The 21,059-nt window shown below is 37.3% G+C and overlaps 1 protein-coding gene across 1 annotated transcript in view; it reads left to right on the forward strand.

Moving 5' to 3' along the window:
• The window catches only part of LOC121294796 (thrombospondin type-1 domain-containing protein 4-like), a 64,192-nt gene extending 45,092 nt beyond the window's left edge, over positions 1–19,100 (forward strand). Inside the window, exons 6-12 of the mRNA XM_041218887.1 lie at positions 3,795–3,924; positions 4,646–4,850; positions 5,209–5,382; positions 7,613–7,786; positions 10,754–10,933; positions 18,195–18,339; positions 18,703–19,100. Coding sequence (XP_041074821.1) covers positions 3,795–3,924; positions 4,646–4,850; positions 5,209–5,382; positions 7,613–7,786; positions 10,754–10,933; positions 18,195–18,339; positions 18,703–18,839 — 1,145 coding nt within the window. The 3' untranslated portion in view covers positions 18,840–19,100. The remainder of the gene's footprint in view (positions 1–3,794; positions 3,925–4,645; positions 4,851–5,208; positions 5,383–7,612; positions 7,787–10,753; positions 10,934–18,194; positions 18,340–18,702) is intronic.
• The last annotated feature ends 1,959 nt before the right edge of the window (positions 19,101–21,059 follow it).

Consider the following 21,059-nt stretch of genomic DNA (forward strand, 5'->3'; position numbering starts at 1 on the left):
TATATGGGACTCTCTTACCCATCATATTCGGTTTTAAAAAATGAAAAAGCAATTAGCTTCAAAATGCATTTTTTTATTTTTCTATGCGGGTTGCAGTCATTCGGAATGGTAGTTACTATAATTAGACTTGTGTCTGCTGGAAATATATGGGCTCGCCGCCACTTTCACATATAAACACACCTTGGCTTTGGTGGTTTGTTGACGGCTAATCTAAATGGAGACTTTTACTTTATTAACTGTCGCAGCTGCACCTGACATCACAAATCCAGCTTTTACAGGTGGCCGAAAAGGAACATTTTTACTGGAATTGTTAAGAAAATAATGATTTAAGCAGAATTAACTACATGTAATTATAAAGAAAACATACAGGATGTTAAACAGGTAAGAAATGAAATATTTCAAAAAGCAAAGTGCAGTGCTTAATTCTAAAATAAACCTTAACACCAACAGACTAATAAGAGTACATATTTTGCACCTGATTCTTGACTTGTGGTCTGGAGTGATATTTATATTGTTTACAGAAAGGTTAGAAGTTAATTTTAGTCACGTATGACTATAAATCAAAAATTTGAATGGTCCTTATGCACAAAATCTTTGGGACTGTTTTACAAAATGTGATTTTTAAGGACTGTGTTGGTCTATTTAGGTTAATTACATCAAGGAACTGTTTTACCTAAGAGTATGTTTCTAAACAGTCCTTAAAACAGTCCTTCAAGTTTAGGAATAGGGCTCGATGTAACTATATTTTATCAGTAGGCTGTATGTCAAGTTGTAAAAAATTTAAACCTGATTAATAGAGGAATTCCTTTTCAACACACACACACACACACACACACACACACACACACACACACACACACACACACACACACAAAAAGTTTGATCCACATTAACAAACCACAGCAAATAGTTTAACAGGATAGTTTATTAATTTGAAACCACTCTAGTTGCTGTGTTCCTTCAATAACTTTGTTTGCATCAAAGGAAAAAAATCCACCCAATTGTCCTGCGCAGCTGTGGAGTGTGGACTGCGTCTCATGGGCTTTATGGAAATGGCAACACATATCTGTCGTAAACAGTTTACAGAAACATTTCCCACAGAATGTTGGATATAATATGACAACTCCCAGAAAGTTCCTATTTTAATTATATATGATTTCATTTTTAGATTATGAAAGTTGGAGGTATAGAGCCATATTAACTGAATAGACACTATGGTGTCTAAAATCACCTTTTTAAAGTGTTGCAGGTCCTTTCCCATATCATGGCATACTTTTTTATTTTTCAAAGAGAATATCAGTGACTGATGTGTGTAATGGGCATGTCTGCAACATAGACACATTTCATAAATATTTGCTAGTAATGCATTAATATTACAGTATTAATACATTACCAAATATGGTAATGGATTTAAACAGTACAAGACACACATGTAGAAAAATGTATTCAACCAGGTCTCTGTTCACAGGACGAGGTATCCCTGCTGCAATATAAGTATTGCTCTGTGAGCTTCTGAAGCATTTATTACCTTGTTACTCTGCAGGAGATATACTGTGGCACAGAGGAGATGTGTGGCTTCTCTTTCCCGGTCCCAGGAACACGTTCCCATCCTGTGTTTTGAGAATCTGATCCTCCCCCACCAAGTGGGCCTCCCGTAGCACAGATTTTCAGACCAGTCTGATAAATAGCGCCTCCCCTGAAAATGAGCTGCCTAAACAGAACAATGAGAAGCAGAAATGACGGCTCCAAATTTAGCTGCCGTGTGTTTTAACTGAAATGTACAGGTTTTATCCCACTAAAGAGGGTAGCTAATTTGGAGGGGCAGCAAAATTAACTTGATAAAGGTGATGTGTATTTGGAAGTGGAATATAGATGCTTCTAAGACAGAAAAAAAGTGAGTTTTTTTGCAGGGTAGATAAATCACAGCCAACATCTTAAGGAATTTATTATTTATTTAGTAGACTTGCAGTGGTATCAACATACTAGATACAGAATAAGTGCAGTTATATATACAGTGCAAATACATGATAGGTGCAACAACAATTCAACAAATTACAGGATGCAAAAAGTATATAAACTGCAGTAAATAAAAAAATAGTGGAGTGCAATTACTTTAGCATACTTTTACAGCTTAATTACTTACACACAAAAAGAGCAAAGCAAAGAAATTTGTCTACCCATTGAGTACACATTTTTTGCACATAAATAAAAAATTAATATTTGTACTGTAAGTATTGTGTGCATTCAGCATGTGTCCATCTGTTGCAGTGATCACATTGCTTTTGACCATTAATACAAGGACACCACAACTGCTGCGGTCCATCTGAAGTTCTTGTTTGAAAGTCTGCAATGTCCAAACTGCCTTGCTTCCTGTGTCCACTTTAGCTCTCATGAAATGCCTAGAAACAGAGTTTTTTTAGAATTCCCATGGCAATGCCAATTCTGCTGAGTGGACATGTACTCCTAACAGGTCTGCAGCCTGTATTCAATTACATTAACCACTGTAATCAACAGTTTTTCCTACATCTGTTTATTTGACAGGAGTTATATTCCAACCTTAGCCATAGTCACTAATTATTTTTTTCTCCTTTCTGTGAATAGTAAATTTAAGATATTTCACAATATTAAACTGAATCAGATTTTCTTCTGATTAAAATACATTTTAAAAACACATGGTATTCCATTTGGAGCAGTCATTTCGCTTCCCCAAATAAGCTACCTGGGCTTTAGTGGATTAAAACCTATACATTTCAGTCAAAACACAGGGTATCCCATTTGGCGATGGGTCTGATGAGTTTTACTTCTCTTCGGTTAAAAAACTGTCAGTTCTGGGTTGGGAGAGGTTTATTATTTTGGACCCGTGAAGACCTCTAGTTTGTAATCTGACTCCAAATTTTATTTTAACAGAGCACTGAACCTGAAACACAAAAATGTTATGGTGCACAATGGATACCGCAAATCAGAATAAATGTTTTTTTTGAAAAATAGTGTTAGAAGAAATGATGTAGCCCTGTATGTAATGGTTCTACATTCTGTAATATGTCAGAATTAGAACTGATATTTCAAAATCATTTACCCATAAACAAATTAAAACCTTAACATAAAGGTATACAATCATAACTGAACTGAAACTTCAACCAAATGAACTGAGCAACTGTTATATTGTGCAGCACCTTTCTCTTCATTGCTGCTTAGTAATCCTCTTGGCAAGGCTAAAACTCATGTTGAGTTGTGTTGTCCTTGTTGTTTTTTGAGGAGAGTTTGTCAGGTTTTCACACACAATTGTCTTTAGAATGTCCCCTTACTGATTCCTTAATGCAACAGGTTTCTGTGGAAGAGACTCAATCGTGTAGGACCAGAAAAGCCTCAAGTCTCCCACCCTTACAGCCCTTCTTCCTGGCATTGCACAGTAAAACTTGGTTTCCTACATTGTACACTATGTCCTTGTACTTCTTAAGCACATGTTTTGTATATACCTCTTTCTGCTTCTGTTGTGATTTAGAAGTAAGAATATTTACCTTTACATTTGCTTCTTCTCACAATAAAATATAAAAAATAAATAAATAAAAATGTATATATTTTTTTTTTTACCCATTAGTTTAAATTGCAACAACCTTTATTTCAGCATTGGATATTTAAATTCGTTAAAAATGAAATTTAATTTTTTACTTATTTTGTTTATTTTTATATATAGATATATATTATATCCTATATATATAATATATATATATATATATATATATATATATCTAATATAATCATAAAACCTGTGTTGTTATCTGTTTTTCTTTTAGGCAGTCAGGTCTTGATTTTCATCTGTGTGGAAAGAATCACGCATGAGCAGGTTTCTGACAACCTCTGTGATGTAGCCATGAGACCGACACCCAAAGAGGAAACTTGCAACTCTCAGCCCTGTCCTGCTTTGTAAGTTACACAAATCTGAAAATAAATAAAAAATAAAAAGTAAGAACAGTAAGCTGCTGTACCTAATTCATTTAACCCAACTTACTTTGGTCATGTTGACGAGATTGGGGAGCGATGCAACATATCGTTGTAATATATTTAATGGCTACAAATAAAATTGGACACTGAAAAATAGCTGTTTTGTTTGTGAACAACAACTTGAACAGAAAAAAAAAACAACAAAACATGTTAAAAGTAAAAGGACCCTCTGTTTCAGTACATTCCCTTATGCATAAGGAGGAGGGGATTTGTTTGGGACAGTTTAAAGTTCAAAAGTTTAAATGGAATGAAAGTAATAACTTCAACCTGATGAAATCAGACAGTGACACTGAGAAGCCTCTAGTTAGCCTAGTGTAGAATCCTGGATCTTTTTTTCTATCTTGTTTGTGTCACAGTCCTGGCAGAGATTAAAGGTCCCCCTGTACTGTATGTAACATGAGACATCTTCTTACAGTCATTGAATCCACTTATCCACTGGTCCATTATTAGGGGAATGGATTGTAGCAGAACTAGCTCTTATTTTCATCTTCAGACTTGTCATCTTTCAGTTAAAAATAAAAAAAAAACACATCATAATTCTTTACAGATTTACAGGTTTCTACTCTCTATTTGCAAACTGTCTGGTAATTCATATTGTATCTGCTGTGTCTTTATTCTTCTTGCTGCGTGTGTTGTGCTCTAGCTGGGATGTTGGGGAATGGTCTGAATGCAGTAAGACGTGTGGTCCTGGAAATCAGCATCGGCAGGTGTTGTGCAGACAGGCCTATTCTAACCAAACAACAACCATCCACGCCCATCACTGCCACCACCTGGAGATGCCAGAGACCACCAGCACCTGTCAGCTAAAAATCTGCAGCGAGTGGCAGATCCACACTGACTGGACTTCAGTGTGTATTACTTAGAGTTCTGTATACTAAACTGTGCACTAGCTTTCTAAGGCCCATTGGAAACAAAATACAGATATATATATATATATATATATATATATATATATATATATATATATATATATATATATATATATATATATATATATATATATATATATATATATATATATGCAATTAGTATTTCGGTGGTTTATATACTGTATACGTACATATATTGTAAATCAATACTATGTTATAAATTGTACAAATTATAATTAATTCATTAGAATACAGTACTAGATCTTTTTAGTGGTTTTATAAATGATTAAACTAACAGAGAGTCCAGATGTAAGGGTGTGTCCTGTTTCTTATACAGTGCTCAGTGCCTTGTGGGGTGGGACAGAGGACCCGAGATATCAAGTGTGTGGACAATCTGGGAGATGTTGTAGATGATGAAGAGTGTAACCTGAAGCTAAAGCCAGAGGACTCAGAGAACTGTGATGCAGGCCCCTGTGCAAGGAGCTGGTTCTTAACAGAGTGGAGTGAAAGGGTACACGTTTTAGTCCTTTCCCATTGACATCTATGTTTAGATGTAAAATATCAACTCTCCGTGTTTACACATGGTGCCCTCTAGTTAACATAATGGGAATTACTTTGCACACCTCAGCACTTACAAAACTGCTCAAATTGAAGCAAGGCCAATGTTGTATTGAGTCTTTCCGTTATTCTCAGTTTGGGAGCTCTACCACACAATTACCAGTAGAACTGATCAGTATTAGTTTTGAAATCATACCATTTTTTAGTTGTACATTTATAACTAAAACCATTACAATAAATAATATTAAGAAGAGACTCCCGTAAATATTTTATATATATATAATTAATTTAAAGCATTAGCATTATCCAGTCAGTCATTTTTGCCCCATAACAGAGCAAGGGGTGTCCAAACATAATAGCTGAGTCTGGGTTGTATTTATATACATATAAGTCTTAGACAATAAGTCTTTTTCACATAAGTTCACTAAATATAATACTTTTTTGGTTGCTGAGATCCAGTAATTATTGTGAATAGATGCAGGCTAAAAGGTTGATTCTCAGTGATCAGGAACAGATTAATGTTTACTTTGGTTTGGATATCAAAATATATTTTTGGGGGCATCCAGTAAAGGCGCTATAGGGCACAGGATGTGCCCTATAGCTTGGAGATAGCCAGTCCAAATCCAGGTTGTACCACTGCAGACCATCGCTGGGAGTTCCCAGGGGGCGGCGCACAATTGGCCAAGCGCTGCCCGGGCGGGGAAGGTTTCAGGTTGGCTGGGGAGTCCTTGGCTCACCACGCACCGGCGACCCCTGTGGCTGGCCAGGCACCTGCAGACCTGCCTGTGTGCAATTGAGAACTGCGTGGTGAGACATGTTCTTACAGTTAGTGCAGGGGTTGCTGTAGTGAGCCGGGTTGAATAATTGGGCATTTTCTAGCAACAAACACTGTGTCTTCTTCTGAAAAGACTCCATAAATATTCATTTCTATTGTGGGGTGGTTTGAAAAATGACCACTAGGGGAGTGCAGCTGTAATTTCTGCCCCCTTTATATCTGTGATTCTGAATAGAGATTTTTCATTTGCTAACTCACTGTTGCAGAATTCTATCATTTCTAACTTTCTATCGTTACCAGTTGCAGTTCTTGTATTTCGAATGTTTTATTACAGAATAGGATTTAGAACTTTGCCATTCTTTGATACTTCACTGCTAATGTATCTCTTTTGTAACTGAGTCGCATCTGTTTTGATTGATTTCAGGCAACTTTGGGTAAGATCCTTTGAAAAGAAAAAGATACAATTACAGCTTGCAGCCAAGGTTTACCCTATTTCAGCAGAAAATGGAACAAACGAATATAAAGCACTTCTAATGAAATTAGTTTAACAATATTTATTGCTTTTAACAATTCACTGCAATTGTAATATGCAGCTTTGAATATTTCTATTAACCATGAAACCCAGAACATAAAAAAAAAAAATCCAATATGAAAAAAAACCTCCCAGTACAGTATATGGAATATAATAGAGCCACAACATGCCATCCCCTTAACTACTAAACATGCTCTTTAAAATTATTGCCAGTAGTTTTTCACAAGGAAATAAATTCAAACAACGATGACCCTGGTAAATATCTGAGTACATGATCTGTGTTTTACAATATGGTTGTTGGGTGATTATTTACGGCTGTGTTTTGGTTTTGTGTCTCATATATGTTAATGCAATACTGAAGAGGCCTGGTTAGAGGACTGCCAGTTCCATGATTAACTTAATCAAACCAAGAGTACACTGAAGACTTCAGATTAAAATACTGTATATGTTGTTTGGGAGTAATTATTGTGAATATATCCGTGGTGATCTGGAAAAGGCTAATGTTTACTTTGGTTTGGATATCAAAGTAAAGTACAGTACTGATGGGAAGTATGCAGGAATTCAAAGTACTGGGTCTGTCTAGATGCATTTATCATGTTGTAGTGTAAATATAAGTTAACTGCAAAGCCTTTAAAAAGTGTTCATTGTTGCATTGATCTTTTAGGATTCATAAGTTTAGGAGGTCATTTCCAGTGAGTTCCCAAGTTAAATAAAATAAAGTTGATTAGCTTGTTTAAAGAACATATAAAAAGTCCTGTGCTCTTTTAAGTCTGAGAATGCTTCCAAATTGGCACTTCTAGAATACAGGAGAGTTTAAACACCTTTTCCAAGTCTGGTTAATAAAGTGATGGTTTAGATTTTTGCTTTGTATTGCAGTGCTCAGCTATGTGTGGGAATGGCACCCAGACGAGAGGTGTTGTTTGCCTCATGAACCATATCAGCAGTTTACCTTTGGAAGGCTGTGGCAATGAGAAACCTATGGAAAGCAAACCTTGCAGCCTTGGGATGTGCAATGAAAAAGTAGAGTGGTTTACAGGACCATGGGATCAGGTATGGGAACATTTATACAGATCTTTATTTGGTTGGCTTTTTTATCATTAAAGGTAAACATTAGAAGTGTGGCGATACTCTTATTTGCTGAATAGTAACCTTTAAGAAATGAAATTGTGATTCATTAAATGGGATAAAGGGTTCTAATTACTTAACACAAAACAATGCGGCCCCTTAGTTGCACAATTTTTACACAATTATTGAGTATCAAACAATAACAATCTGGCAGTGTGATTTAATATAGAATTTGATGTAAACAAACTGACTAAAATCCTTTTAGATTTTATAGGAGACTCTTTATCTTACCTTTCTCGTGTCCTTTTGATATGAAATCATTTTGCTCTCAGTTTGCTCATTTCCTTAGAAATGCTTCATCTCTGCAGTGAACTGTGGGATTTTAGTCCTGGGCAAAAATGTAATCTCTGATCTAAAGTTGATGAAGAAATACATTTAAGTGGTAACTCCTGAGTTAGGTTTAACCCCTTGCTGCCCAGTGTCCAATATACTTGACATTGAGAAATTAGGCATTAAATAGGGAACATACCTAGGGCAGTAAAGGGGTCAGGAATGGTCACATGCACATACGTGGCAAATCATTTGCATTTCCCAGGTTCATGACACGTTTTTGTTCATGTTCAATGTCAGTTATAGCCTCAATATGACAATAAAAATGTTATCGGCTGGGATGAGAGGAAAATGTGCTTCCAAGTGGCTTTTAAATAACTCAGTGATGAAGTTAATTGTCATTGATTGGTACTCAGTTGTACAGATGAGGAAAATGCCGCTCGTCTTGTTTTGAAGTCAACACATAAATGAATAGGTTTGTTTGGATTCATGTATTACCAGTAAAGACTTCTTAAAGGTATTTTAGTGCATTCCAGGACTGAATGTGTAGTCATCTTTTGAATATAAAATTGGTCATGGAACCGCATTATGTAGAAAAGCATGCAAACTGAAGGACTTGTGAATGGGACGTTGTGGCAAAGTGGTTTGCAGTGCATAGGTGTAGAGGTAATGCAGTGCTCAAGTCAAAGGACAAACAACAAAGTACTGGTGAAATTATGGTTTATTATTTTGTAATCCCAAGTCTGATGACAACAGTAAACAGCAATGATAACAGGCAATACAGCACTGCGTATTTCTTTGTTTAATCCACGGGTTGGTCCCGATATTTAAACACCCACATGTAACACAAACACGATCACAAGTCCACAGTGAGTGCTGTAGTACTCGTGGTGCAAATACAGTTAATCATGACACAAGTGCAATGTAGTCCAGGTTTGGTGCTGGCCTTTAGCGACAGCTCTGGATCGTGTTAGCCATCTAATAATAACAAACAAGTATATTTTAGACACGACAAAAGAAACAAAACATTCATGATAACAACACAGTCCTCCTTCCAGTTCAGCATTAACCATAACAAAGGCTAAACATGCTTTCACTTCTCAAAATACACTAGTTGTTTTTCTGCTACAGACAACAACAATACAACAACAAATGAAACCTGTCAATTTCGATAGAGTACTCTTTTAGAAATTCAGGATCACTGCAAACCCATTAATCAAGCTAAGTACAATAAAACCAGTCCTGGTGGATAGCTACCGATTGCAGACCAGTTAACATTGTAGCTTTGTTTTATTTCAATAGCTACATTTATTTTGAAACAATAGTATATACAATTATGGGGTATATAACCGTTACTCAGTAAATGCTTTGTTTTATTTAGGCAATTTCAAGTTATTAATAATAAAAAAATTATTATTGTGCTGGGTCATTTTTTTGGATATATAATAATAATAATAATAATAATAATAATAATAATAATAATAATAATGTAGGCCATTAAAGTTTATGTGTTCCTTTCGGAGGAGCCATCAGGTTGATTTTGATTTCACCATTCAATATTCTTTATTTCCTTGGCACAGGTTTGTTGCTTTTAGTTACAGCATTAGAATACAGAGCTCAGATGAAACTTGCTCCAAGTACCCCATGGTAACAATCAAATCGTTTTTGCTGTATTAATTTTAGACTAATAGCATTAATAAAATAATCTAACAGTGCAAATACTGTAACCTAGGCAAAACAATAAAAAATACATTCCAACATTATAGTATCAGTAATAAATCAAATTTAAGTTATATGGATGCAGTAATTGTATCAATTAAATATGCGAGTAAAACCAATATTAACTAAGATTATTTTTTTTAATCTCAAGATTAATCACGATTAATATATATATATTAAACATGTATTAACTTAATTATATATATATATATATATATTATATATATATATATATATATATATATTATATATATATATATATATATATATAAACATATTATGATTATATATATATATATCTATATATATTATATTATATATATATACATCATTATATAAAAGAATACAGAACCACTTACCAAGTATAATGAACCAATAATTCAACACTTTAGAAGGAACAAACACACCATGGATGACCTAAAGTTTGTGGTTTTAGAACAAATTAAATTAGATAATGTACAGTATAGAAGAATGAATTATAATAAAATGATAAATAGACATATCATGATGCCTGAAGCTTTAAATAGAAAGGAACAGTAGATTGTTACATCATTAGCTATATAATGAATGACATCATACAGATTAAAGATAAATGAATGTGTGGTTGCCATGGCATCAAAAGACTATAAATACCTCCAATGTTTGTTTTCAAACACACTTTCCCTTGACAAAAGTATGTTGAACAAACTGAAACATTGGGAAGTTGGCTTCAAAACAAGAAAAGTACAGCAGTTTAAATAACTGTAATTTTAATACCCGTACCACGTAGCTCTTTAAGTGTCCTTAGTGAGAGTGATGCATTTCAGTCCATGATAGTCGAAAAGCTAGGCTAAACAGAAAACATGAAATGTTTTGCTTAGTTGCTAAATACAGTATTAATGAACAACCTTTATTATTTTGTAGTGCTCAACTGAATGTGGCAATGGCACTAAAAGCAGGAGTGTGGTCTGCCTGAAAAGGTCAAATAGCAGTTTAATGGTGGTCGAGCCCTCTGAATGCAGCCAGCTTGAGAAGCCACCTACAGAAAATAACTGTTATCTGAAGAAATGTGGGGCAAAGTGGTTCACCACAGAATGGAGTGCGGTGAGTGAAATTGTGGTATTGTCTTTGTTTTTTGTTAAAAAAAATGTTCTGGACTATTTTCTTAGAATGTCTTTATTCAGCGGAAAGGTACCCAACAAATCAGTCAAGTTCAAGGTAACTCTAAGTTTTAAGGTGTGTTTTTTTAAGAAAACAATGGTAAAAATAATTGTCTAATAGTGATAGTGCCCTCTCGATGATGGCTCTACCCTGTGATAGCTGACCTTGACTTTCGATAGTGCCCTCACCTTTGACTCGGGACACAAAACACCTGTCGCAGTCAACTGTCACATGTAGAGTCATCATCGACAGGCTCTACCGCTTAAATGTTACATACCTGGTATACCTGTATCATAACTAACAACTAAAAACACAAATGTCACTTCAGACGTATTCATTTATATCCTACAACTGTACATACTAAAATGCATACAAAAGTAGATGTCAACATAAGAAAATTAATTCCAACCAATATAAATAGGTGGCTTACCCCCAGTCCCATTAAAAAAGGTATTTTCTTTTTAACCAAAAAAAGATTAATGCACATTAAAAGAGTTGTATATAATAAGCTGTGGCAAAATATCCCCCCGAATGAGGTTAATTGACTAATGGGGTTTCATTTTTTTTTTCCCGTGCTGTCCAATTTTTACCCACACGCCAGATAATCATATTTTTATATGTGAAGTGTTCTAAATAAATGTACATTCTGGATGACAAAATGCACAATTTTAAATTTAAGTTTACAAATTATACAAAAAACAGTTATTCCCATCTTTTTTATTTCCATTTGGCTGCTGCTCGCTGGTGAGAGAGCCATCTCCCTGTATGCTAGTAGTTTCCATAAAATGCTTCCATTCATTTTTTGTGATCTCGTTTAACATGCATTTTGATTAACGAGTTCCCGTTATCTATTCATTGAGACAGGAGGCGATGTACGTGACCTACGACAATTAAGCTTTTTCATGAGAAATGCGTTCATTAATGACTTCATCGACTCAATTTCAAAGCATTAACAGATTGATTTTATCAACAAACTCCATTTAAAAGTCATTTGCTACAAAGCTGTCATTATTATACCACCAGTTTGATACAGTAACACTGTTTATTTACCCCCCCCATTGTATCCAAATAAAAAGACAAACCATACAATTTAATTAAACAATTATAAATCCATTAACTTAGAGATCAAAAGTAGCATATACAAACATTTTAAAATAGTGTGCATAATATACAGCTATTTACAAAATGTAAAACATTAATTTAAAGGATTTCAAGTGTTATCTTTTGTTTAATAAAGATTAAGAATAATCATAAGATTTTCTTTTTTGCTGATAAAAGATAGTAGGTTGTGATCAGTTTGGAACACAATTGGTATTATAATAAAAACAATAAAACAAACTTAATATGATGAAATATGGAAGCTTAGGTTTCACATGCTACATGCGTGAGATCACATTTCCTGTTCTGGCTGTAATGAAAAAACAAAGTACTGCTCCAGAGTTGGAGAACAGCCTCAAAGCAAACTCAGAAAGATGTCTGATAATGAGTATGTGTGTAATTGAAATATACATTTGTTTTTCATATTAAATTGGATGTGTTGTAAGGAACAAAGGGTCTTCAGTGCATAAAGTTTATAATCTGTAGTTAGGCAGTAAACTATGTGTGAAGACATTGTTTCAAATAACAGGCACCTGTTCCAGAATACGTTTTTTAAGAATTCTGGATATATGATATTACTGTTTAGTTGTTGCTTGAAGCTGCAATCAGAGGTTAAACATAAATAACACATCTGCTTCATTTTAGTTGCAAAAAAAGAACAAAGATAATCCTTTATGAGCCAGATGTATTACATCTGTTATGCTGTTAAAATAGCTGCACCAGATTAATTTTGTGCTGTTGCGATTCTTTGTTCAAAAGGTAGAGGCCACGTGGTCAATTCTGCTTTACACTAAGGCTTTGCTTGATGTTACACACTTTTATCAAAGAAGCTGTATTACTCACATCTGTCGTAGTACTCTCAGTAACGCTTTGTTTGAATAGGGCATGTACTGTTGCACTTTCATAAAGGCTACATAATACTGTATAACAGTACATAATCTTTCATAATCGCTACGTAAACCAATATAACATTTCTTACAAACTAAATGTACTGTAATTGAAAATTCAGCATTTCTAAAAGCCATTAAGTTTTATTAACATGAAATCTGTAAAATTATTTTAGCAGCCTTATTACAATATATGTATGTTATGATTTCAATTTAATGATGTATACTTTTTGAAGGTGTGCTTTTTTTGTCTGTTCTTTTTTAATTCCTTCAAGGTGTTAAGAAAAAAAATCGCAACATGTTACTGAGTGTTCCCTATCAAGTACGAAATGTATCAATTACCTCATGGGTATTAAGCCTTTAATTCCATCTAACCTGAATAACTATATCAAAGCAGCACGGAGTGTGAGTGACACAGTCGCTTCTGCCCCTGAGGGCATAAAAGACTGCTGACACAAACATCGTCATAAGAACATTTTCAAACTAGAGGAGGCCATTCGGCCCATCTTGCTTATTTGGTTGTTAGTAGCTTATTGATCCCAGAATCTCTTCAAGCAGCTTTTTGTAGGATCCCAGGGTGTCAGCTTCAACAACATTACTGGGGAGCTGGTTCCAGACTCCCACAATTCTCTTTGTAAAGAAGTCCCTCCTATTTTCTGTTCTGAATGCCCCTTTATCCAATCTCCAGTTATGACCCCTGGTACTTGTTTCTTTTTTCAGGTCAAAAAAGTCCCTTGGGCCAACGTTGTCAATACATTTTAGAATTTTGAATGCTTGAATCAGATCGCAGTGTAGTCTTCTTTGTTCAAGACTGAATAGATTTGATTCTTTTAGCCTGTCTGCATATGACATGCCTTTTCAACCCAGAGTAATTCTGGTCTCTCTTCTTTGCACTCTTTCTAGAGCAGCAATATCCTTTTTGTAGCAAGGTGACCAGAACTGAACACAATATTCTAGATGAGTTCTTACTAATTAATTAATGCATTGTACAGTTTTAACATTACTTCCCTTGATTAAAATTCAACACTTTTCATTATATATCCAAGCATTTTGTTGGCCTTTTTATAGCTTCCCCACATTGTCTAGATGAAGACATTTCTGAGCCAAGATAAACTCCTTGGTCTTTTTCATAGATTCCTTCTTCAATTTCAGTATCTCCCATATGATAGTTATAATGCACATTTGTATTGCCTGCGTGAAGTACCTTACACTTTTCTCTATAAAATGTAATTTGCCATGTGTCTGCCCAGTTCTGAATGCTGTTGACATTTGCTGTTGTAATAGTGTTTTCCACTCCTCCTATTTTCTGCAAATTTAACAAGTTTGCTTACTATACCAGAATCTAAGTCATTAATGTAGATTAGGAATAGCCTAGGACCTAATATTGATCCCTGTGGTACTCCACTGGTTACCTTGCTCCATTTTGAGGTTTCTCCTCTAATCAGTACTTTCTGTTTTCTACATGTTAACCACTCCATATTCCATGTGTAATCATTTCCTTGAATCCCCACTGCATTTAGTTTGAGAATTCATCTTCTATGCAGGACTTTGTCAAAAGCTTTCTGGAAATCTAAATAAACCATGTCATATGCTTTGCAAGTATCCATTGTCGATGTTGTATCCTCAAAAAAAAGCAGGTTAATTAGACACGATCTCCCTTTCCTAAAACCATGCTGGTTGTCTCCAAGGATACTCTTACCATATAGGTAATTTTCCATTTTGGATCTTATTATAGTTTCCATAAGTTTACATATAAGTAGAGCTTATATAGAAGTCAGGCTTCTTGGTCTGTAGTTACCTGGTTCGGTTTTGTCTCCCTTTTTGTCATCATTTTTCCTTTCACCAACCTGAAGCAATTAGAGACAGAGATCTATGAACAGATAAGTGACACAGTTATATCTGATTTATACCTCTTTATCACGTGTGTATTACACTTTTGTGATTATTACGTGTTGTAGTAATTTTACTTCATGTTTGTGCACTCAGCCGTGGTTGTTAGTGTACCGTGTATACGGTGACCTGAGCACTGTACCGCACATTTGTGTGTGTGTACTGTGCATTGTGTACCATACCTTACTGTGTGCACCGTACATTGGGTACCGTGCACCGTACAGGCACCTTACTGTGAGTATTGTACTATTTCCAACCGTACAGTACCGCTGTACCGTAAACTGTGTACTGTGCATTGTGCACTGCACCATTGTGCTATGCCCTGTGTCTGTACATGGCATTTTTCTGTACAATACTGTACTAGTGCCTAGGCACAGTGCAGGTACTTAAAATTCCTGCTCTCTATCACTGCCTCGGAGGACATGGCTGACCAAGAGTTCCCAAGTGCTTTTCCAAGTGCATGGAGGCTATTCTGGCCCCATTGATATTCAGGGGCATCAGGGTACTCAATAACCTGGATGACTGGCTCATTTGTGCTCAGTCTCCAGTGCAGGCAGTGGCTCACACGGAGCTCGTCATAGACCACCTTCATCGGTTGGGTCTGTCAGTGAACCCTGCAAAGAGCCAGCTTGCACCTTCACAGACAGACTCCTATTTAGGAGTACATCTGGATTCCAGGTCCGAGGACAGAGTGCAGAGAATCGCTGCTTGTCTGCATCTTTTTCAGCTTAACGAAAAGTTCACAGTTGTGATGTTTCAAAGGTTTCTGTGCTTGATGGCAACAGCTTCCCAGAGCCTTCTTTTTGGTCGTCTGCACATGTGGTCTCTCCAAGCCTGGTTCAACAACAGGGTTTTTCAGCCCGTATTGAGCCCAGGCCACCTGTTGACAGTGTCTCGGCAGTGTTTGCAGGCGCTATCCTGGTAAACACAGCCTCTCTACCTGCGCTTAGGCCTAGCACTGGGCAGTGTTACCAGAAGGGAGGTTATCACCATGGATGCTTCTAGCCTCAGCTGGGGCGCCATGAGGAATGGCAGGGTAGCACAAGGAGTATAGAAACCCCTGTGGCAGGGTCTCCATATAAATATTGTGGAACTGCAGCAGTGTTTCTATCCTTGCAGATTTTTTTACAGGAGGTTCAGGGAGACCCATGCTTGTTCGGATGGACAAAACTACTGTGGTGGCTTACATAAACCACCACGGCAACCTCAGGTCACCATATCTCCATCGGTAAGCCTGCAAACTGTTGCTTTGGACACACCATCACCTCCTCTTACTACGTCTGCCAGGGGTGAGGAATTGGGCAGCGGAATTCCTTTCAAGGGGGAGTCCCCAGAATGGAGGCTTCACCCAGATGTGGTGAGCCTCATTTGGCAGCGATTTGGGAGAGCGCAGGTGTACCTTTTTGCCTCACAAGAATCAACCCATTGTCCCCTTTGGTTCTCCATGATATATGGGCACCCGCTGGCAACAGATGCCTTGGCACAACAGTGCTTTTCCGCCACTCGCCATGTTTCCACTTTTGTTTGTAAAGATCAGTCAAGACCAGGTCAGGGTGCTACCTTGGGTTATCTAATAAGGTCATTGGCACCTTATAGAATGCTAGAGCGGTGTCCACACGTTCCCAGTATGGGTACAAGTGGGCCGTTTTTCAAGCATGGTGCCTACCTAAGAGTTTTGACCCCACAACCTGCCAGCTTCGCTCGGACACAAGGCTGCTGTGGAATTTACATGAACAACCACGGCCGAGTGTACAAAACGTGAAGTAAATTTACTATAACATGTAATAATCGCAAAAGTGTAATATATAAGCAATAAAGAGAAAAAGTTTGTGAACGCCTTAGACCTTTCACTTTTTCACATATTTCAAACCTAAAATGTTATTAGATCTTAATCTAAGTCCTAATAATAGATAAAGATAACCCCCTTGAGCAGCAATGACTTCAACTAAGAGTTTCCTTTAACTGTTGGTCAGTCTCTCTCATCGGTTTTGAGGAATTTTGGCCCATTCCTCCATACAGAACTGCTTCAACTCAGTGACATTTGAGGGCTCCCTGCATGGACAGCTCGCTTAAGGTCCTGCCACGACGTTTCGATGGGGTTTAGGTCAGGACTTTGACTAGGTCATTCTAAAATGTGAAATTTCTTCTGCATTCATTATTTTGTAGATCTGATTGTATGTTTAGGATCATTGTCTTGATGCATGACCAACTTTCGGTTTAGCTTCAGCTCACTGACAGGTGGCCTAACATTCTCCTCTAGAATCTTCTGATACAATGCAGAATTCATGGTTGTGTCAATGATGGCAAGCCGTCCAGGTCCTGAGGCAGCAAAGCAGCCCCAAACCATCAAACTCCTACCTCCATGCTTGACGTTTGGGATGAGGTTCTTCTGTTCGAACGCAGTGTTTGGTTTTCACCAACCAAAATGTTTCTCATTCAGGCCAAAAAGTTCTACCTTTGACTCGTCTGTCCAGAGAACATTGTTCCAGAAGTCTTGTTGATCATCTATGTGCTCTTTGGCGAACTTCAGATGGGCAGCAATGTTCATTTTAGAGAGCAGTGGTTTCCTCCAGGCTATCCTTCCATGAACACCATTCCTGTTCAGTCTTTTTCTGATAGCTGAGTCTTGAACACTCGCATTAGCCAAGGCGAGAGTGGCCTGCAGATTCTTAGATGTTACTCTGGGGTTCTTTGTGACTTGATGATTTTCCGGTTTGTTATTGGAGAGATTTTAGGTAGGATGACCACTCCTGGGTAGATCGACTGTGGTCTAACTTCCTCCATTTCCAGACTGGTATTAAAGATTAAATAAACATGAGGTAATGGTAACATTTCTATTTCAGGGAATGAAATAACGGTTTTTGTTTTTTGAATTTCCAGTACAAAGTGAACATTCTAGAATAAAGTCCCTGTATATTTTCATATACATTTCCTAAGCACATCAAGGAGTCTATTTCAAATATATAAACAGCTATGGATCTAAATACCATTGAACTATTTTTAATACCACCAGCTATTTCTTTAACGAGGATTAATTGATACTCTTGTTAATGTCACTAAATACAATACAAATAAGATTAAACAGTCTTTCAGACATGTAGGCTGTATACAGATATCAGAAACACACCTCCAAACTGAAGACCAGTAACTAATCTTGTTTGCTGTAAGTAAGCTAACATCAATTACTTTGTTGGAAAGTAGGAATGTTTTTTTTTTTAATTTTTATTTAATAAATACATTTTATATAGTGAGTGGTAAATGCTGAAAGAAATGTATATTAATGCATATACAAATGATGTGTTATAAGAAACGTTATATTTTTTCTCTAGTGTTCAAAACCATGTGAAGGTGGTTACAAGGTACGAGAAGTCCGTTGTCTGGCAGACGACATGACACAGAGTGGCAGCTGTGACCCATTCCTCATGCCAGAAGATAGAGAAGAATGCAACTTTCATCAATGCATCCCTGAAATAGGTAGGGCTGCTGAAATAATAAATTAAGACCTGTTGATATGCACATGAATTCTGTATTTAGTAAACTATACTGGTATAGTTAGAACATGGTTAAATTATGCTTTAAACTGCTTAATTTAAAGTTTGTGTTCTCCTGAATACTTGGGCTAGATTGGCTGGATTGCCACACAGCAAGCTAAATTATGGGGCTGCAGATCATGTAATACAAACAGTTCAGACATTGTTTCTGCAAAGGGTTCATATTTAGGAACAAATAATCATAGTAAACTAAATAAAGTATAAATAAGATTCTTCCAAATCAATAGAAAAAAGTCAAACTAAAAGTATATCCTAATATAAGTTAATATTTTGTTTTCCTTCCTAGATGAAAACTGCAGAGATATGTACTTCAACTGCAATGTGGTGGTTCAAGCAAGACTTTGTGTTTATTCCTACTATAAAACAGCATGCTGTGCCTCTTGTACAAAAGCCAGCAGGAGAGGTGTCGGTCGAAGGAGATAACTCTGCCATGAGAACATTCAATATTTCTTACAATTTACATTCAAGGTACTATCATGAAGACACTGCATGTGCATTATGCTTTTTTGTAACATGACATAAATGTTAGTTGGTCCTGCATATGATTTTGCACAAATTAAAGAATTGATATAAGTATGCTCTAAAGTTTGACTTTTAACATTAAACTACTGAAAATTGTCTACATCCAGATTGTAAAATGAACATGTGATTTTTTTTTTTTTTTTTTTTTTTTTTTTTTTTTAACTGAACTGTATTTAGGGCTTCTAGTTTTCAAGTTTTATTTTTGATCACGTGATGTCCCTTTAAACATATTTTGAGCCGATTTGCATTCTTAATCAAACACTATACCAAAGGAAGTTGTTTCTTTTTACCCTCATATCTTGATTGAGTTAACAAACGACGTGCATTGATCTCACCTGATTCTATTTGAATCTGCATTTAGTTCTGGCTTTAATTGCCAAATTCAGCTTATTAATTTCCACTGCATTATTATTAATTAAGGTATTAAAAAACTAAAACTACAAGCCCTAACTATATTACATTGAGTAAGAAAATGCTGTTTCACATATAAAAATGTGTCAAAATTATTTTTAAATGTGTTACTGTGATTTTTTATGAGTATTTTTATTTTCCACAAGAACATCTAACCTTGTTTTGAAACACATAAATTTATTACAAAGCTACAGTTCCGCTTTTGACGGATTTTGTGGCCTGGTGGCGGTTCTGAGCAAACTGGTGGCCAACATACAGCTGGTCCTGCAGGTGGCTGGCATACTCTGACCCATCTGGTAGTGTGGGCACCTGAACAGTAGCTCGGTGTGGATCTGGAGTTCTCTACCCAGAATAAACAAGGCCGGTGTGCAGATCGTGGACTCCTGCATGGCAGCCCTGTATGCAGGGAGGATAAGGGGCAGCTGAAGGTCCCAGTCTCGCTGGTGGCTTTGGGTGGAGAGCGTTCGGTTAAATCGCTCAATCAAGCTATCACTTTGGGGATGAAGGGGGGTGGTTCTGGTCTTCTTAATCCCCAGGTGGTGATATACCACAGCAAGCACCCGAGACTCCCCTGGTTGGAGTGCAGCTCCTGGGGGACCCCAAAGCGGGAGAAGAATCCTTCAATCAGGGCGTCCGCCATGGTGCACGCCTCTCAGACCATAAAGTGTCTGCCACTGTTTGACAAGGGGAAGGAGCCAAGGACATTCATCCCGATTCTCTCCATGGGTGCCCCTACTGGGAACTGTCGAAGCAGGGTGTGAGACTGTCCAGGGAGTCCCTTGCGGGCTGTCGTCGAACCAGTGGTAGTGGTCCTCCACATCCATCCGACAACTACCTCAGTAGAAGGACTGTCACAGGCGTCTCAAGGTCTTGCTCACCCCAAAGTGTCCTGTGCTGTTAACCCCAAGGACAGTGTTCAGGACAGTGTGTTGACGAACCCTGGTTCCCTGAAATAGAATTACCATTACCGTATGGCTATTTACCTCCTAAAGACCCAGAAACCTGAATAATCTATATCAATGCTGCTCGGACGAGCCTGTAAGGCAGTCAAGGCCCGGACCCGAAGACATAAAGGGACTGTGTGCACAGACTTCATTGTCATTTATGGGTGAGTCTAGGAGAACCATGGTAAGCTGAATTTTCTCCAGACACAGCGAGAGCAAGGCGAGCTGTGGGAAGGCATATAACAGTTGCCTCAGATACTGGTGTGCCAAGGCATCTACTGCCAGTTGGTCCCCTCCTCCTGTTACTGAAAACCATAGGGGACAGTGGGTTGATTCCTGGGAGGCAAAGAGATCTATCTCTGCTCTCCAAACCTCTTGACTGCCTTAATTTTGTGTATGGATCAGTCCGGATACCCGTCCTTCCCTACACGGTCCCCCAGGAATGCAACCTCCCTCTGCATCAGCTTGCACTTACTGGGGTGCAGCTTGAGTCTGGCAGTCCTAAATCATTGTAGCACCCCCCTCAGGTTAGGGTGTCATCGAAGGTGGCGGCATGGACCACAAGGTCGTTCAAGTAGATGAAGCAGGATTGGGGGGGTTGCCCTTCAGTACCCACTCCATCAGTCTCTTGAAGGTGGCGGACGTGTTGCACACTCTGAAGGGGAGAACTTTGAACTGCCAGAGTCCTCTCCCTGTGAAGAAAGTTGTTTTGGAGTGGGCTTCAAGGGACCTGCCAGTAGCCACTGTGGAGATCTAGGGAGCTGAA

This window comes from Polyodon spathula, chromosome 2, assembly GCF_017654505.1.
Source record: "Polyodon spathula isolate WHYD16114869_AA chromosome 2, ASM1765450v1, whole genome shotgun sequence".
Taxonomy (NCBI): Eukaryota; Metazoa; Chordata; class Actinopteri; order Acipenseriformes; family Polyodontidae; genus Polyodon; species Polyodon spathula.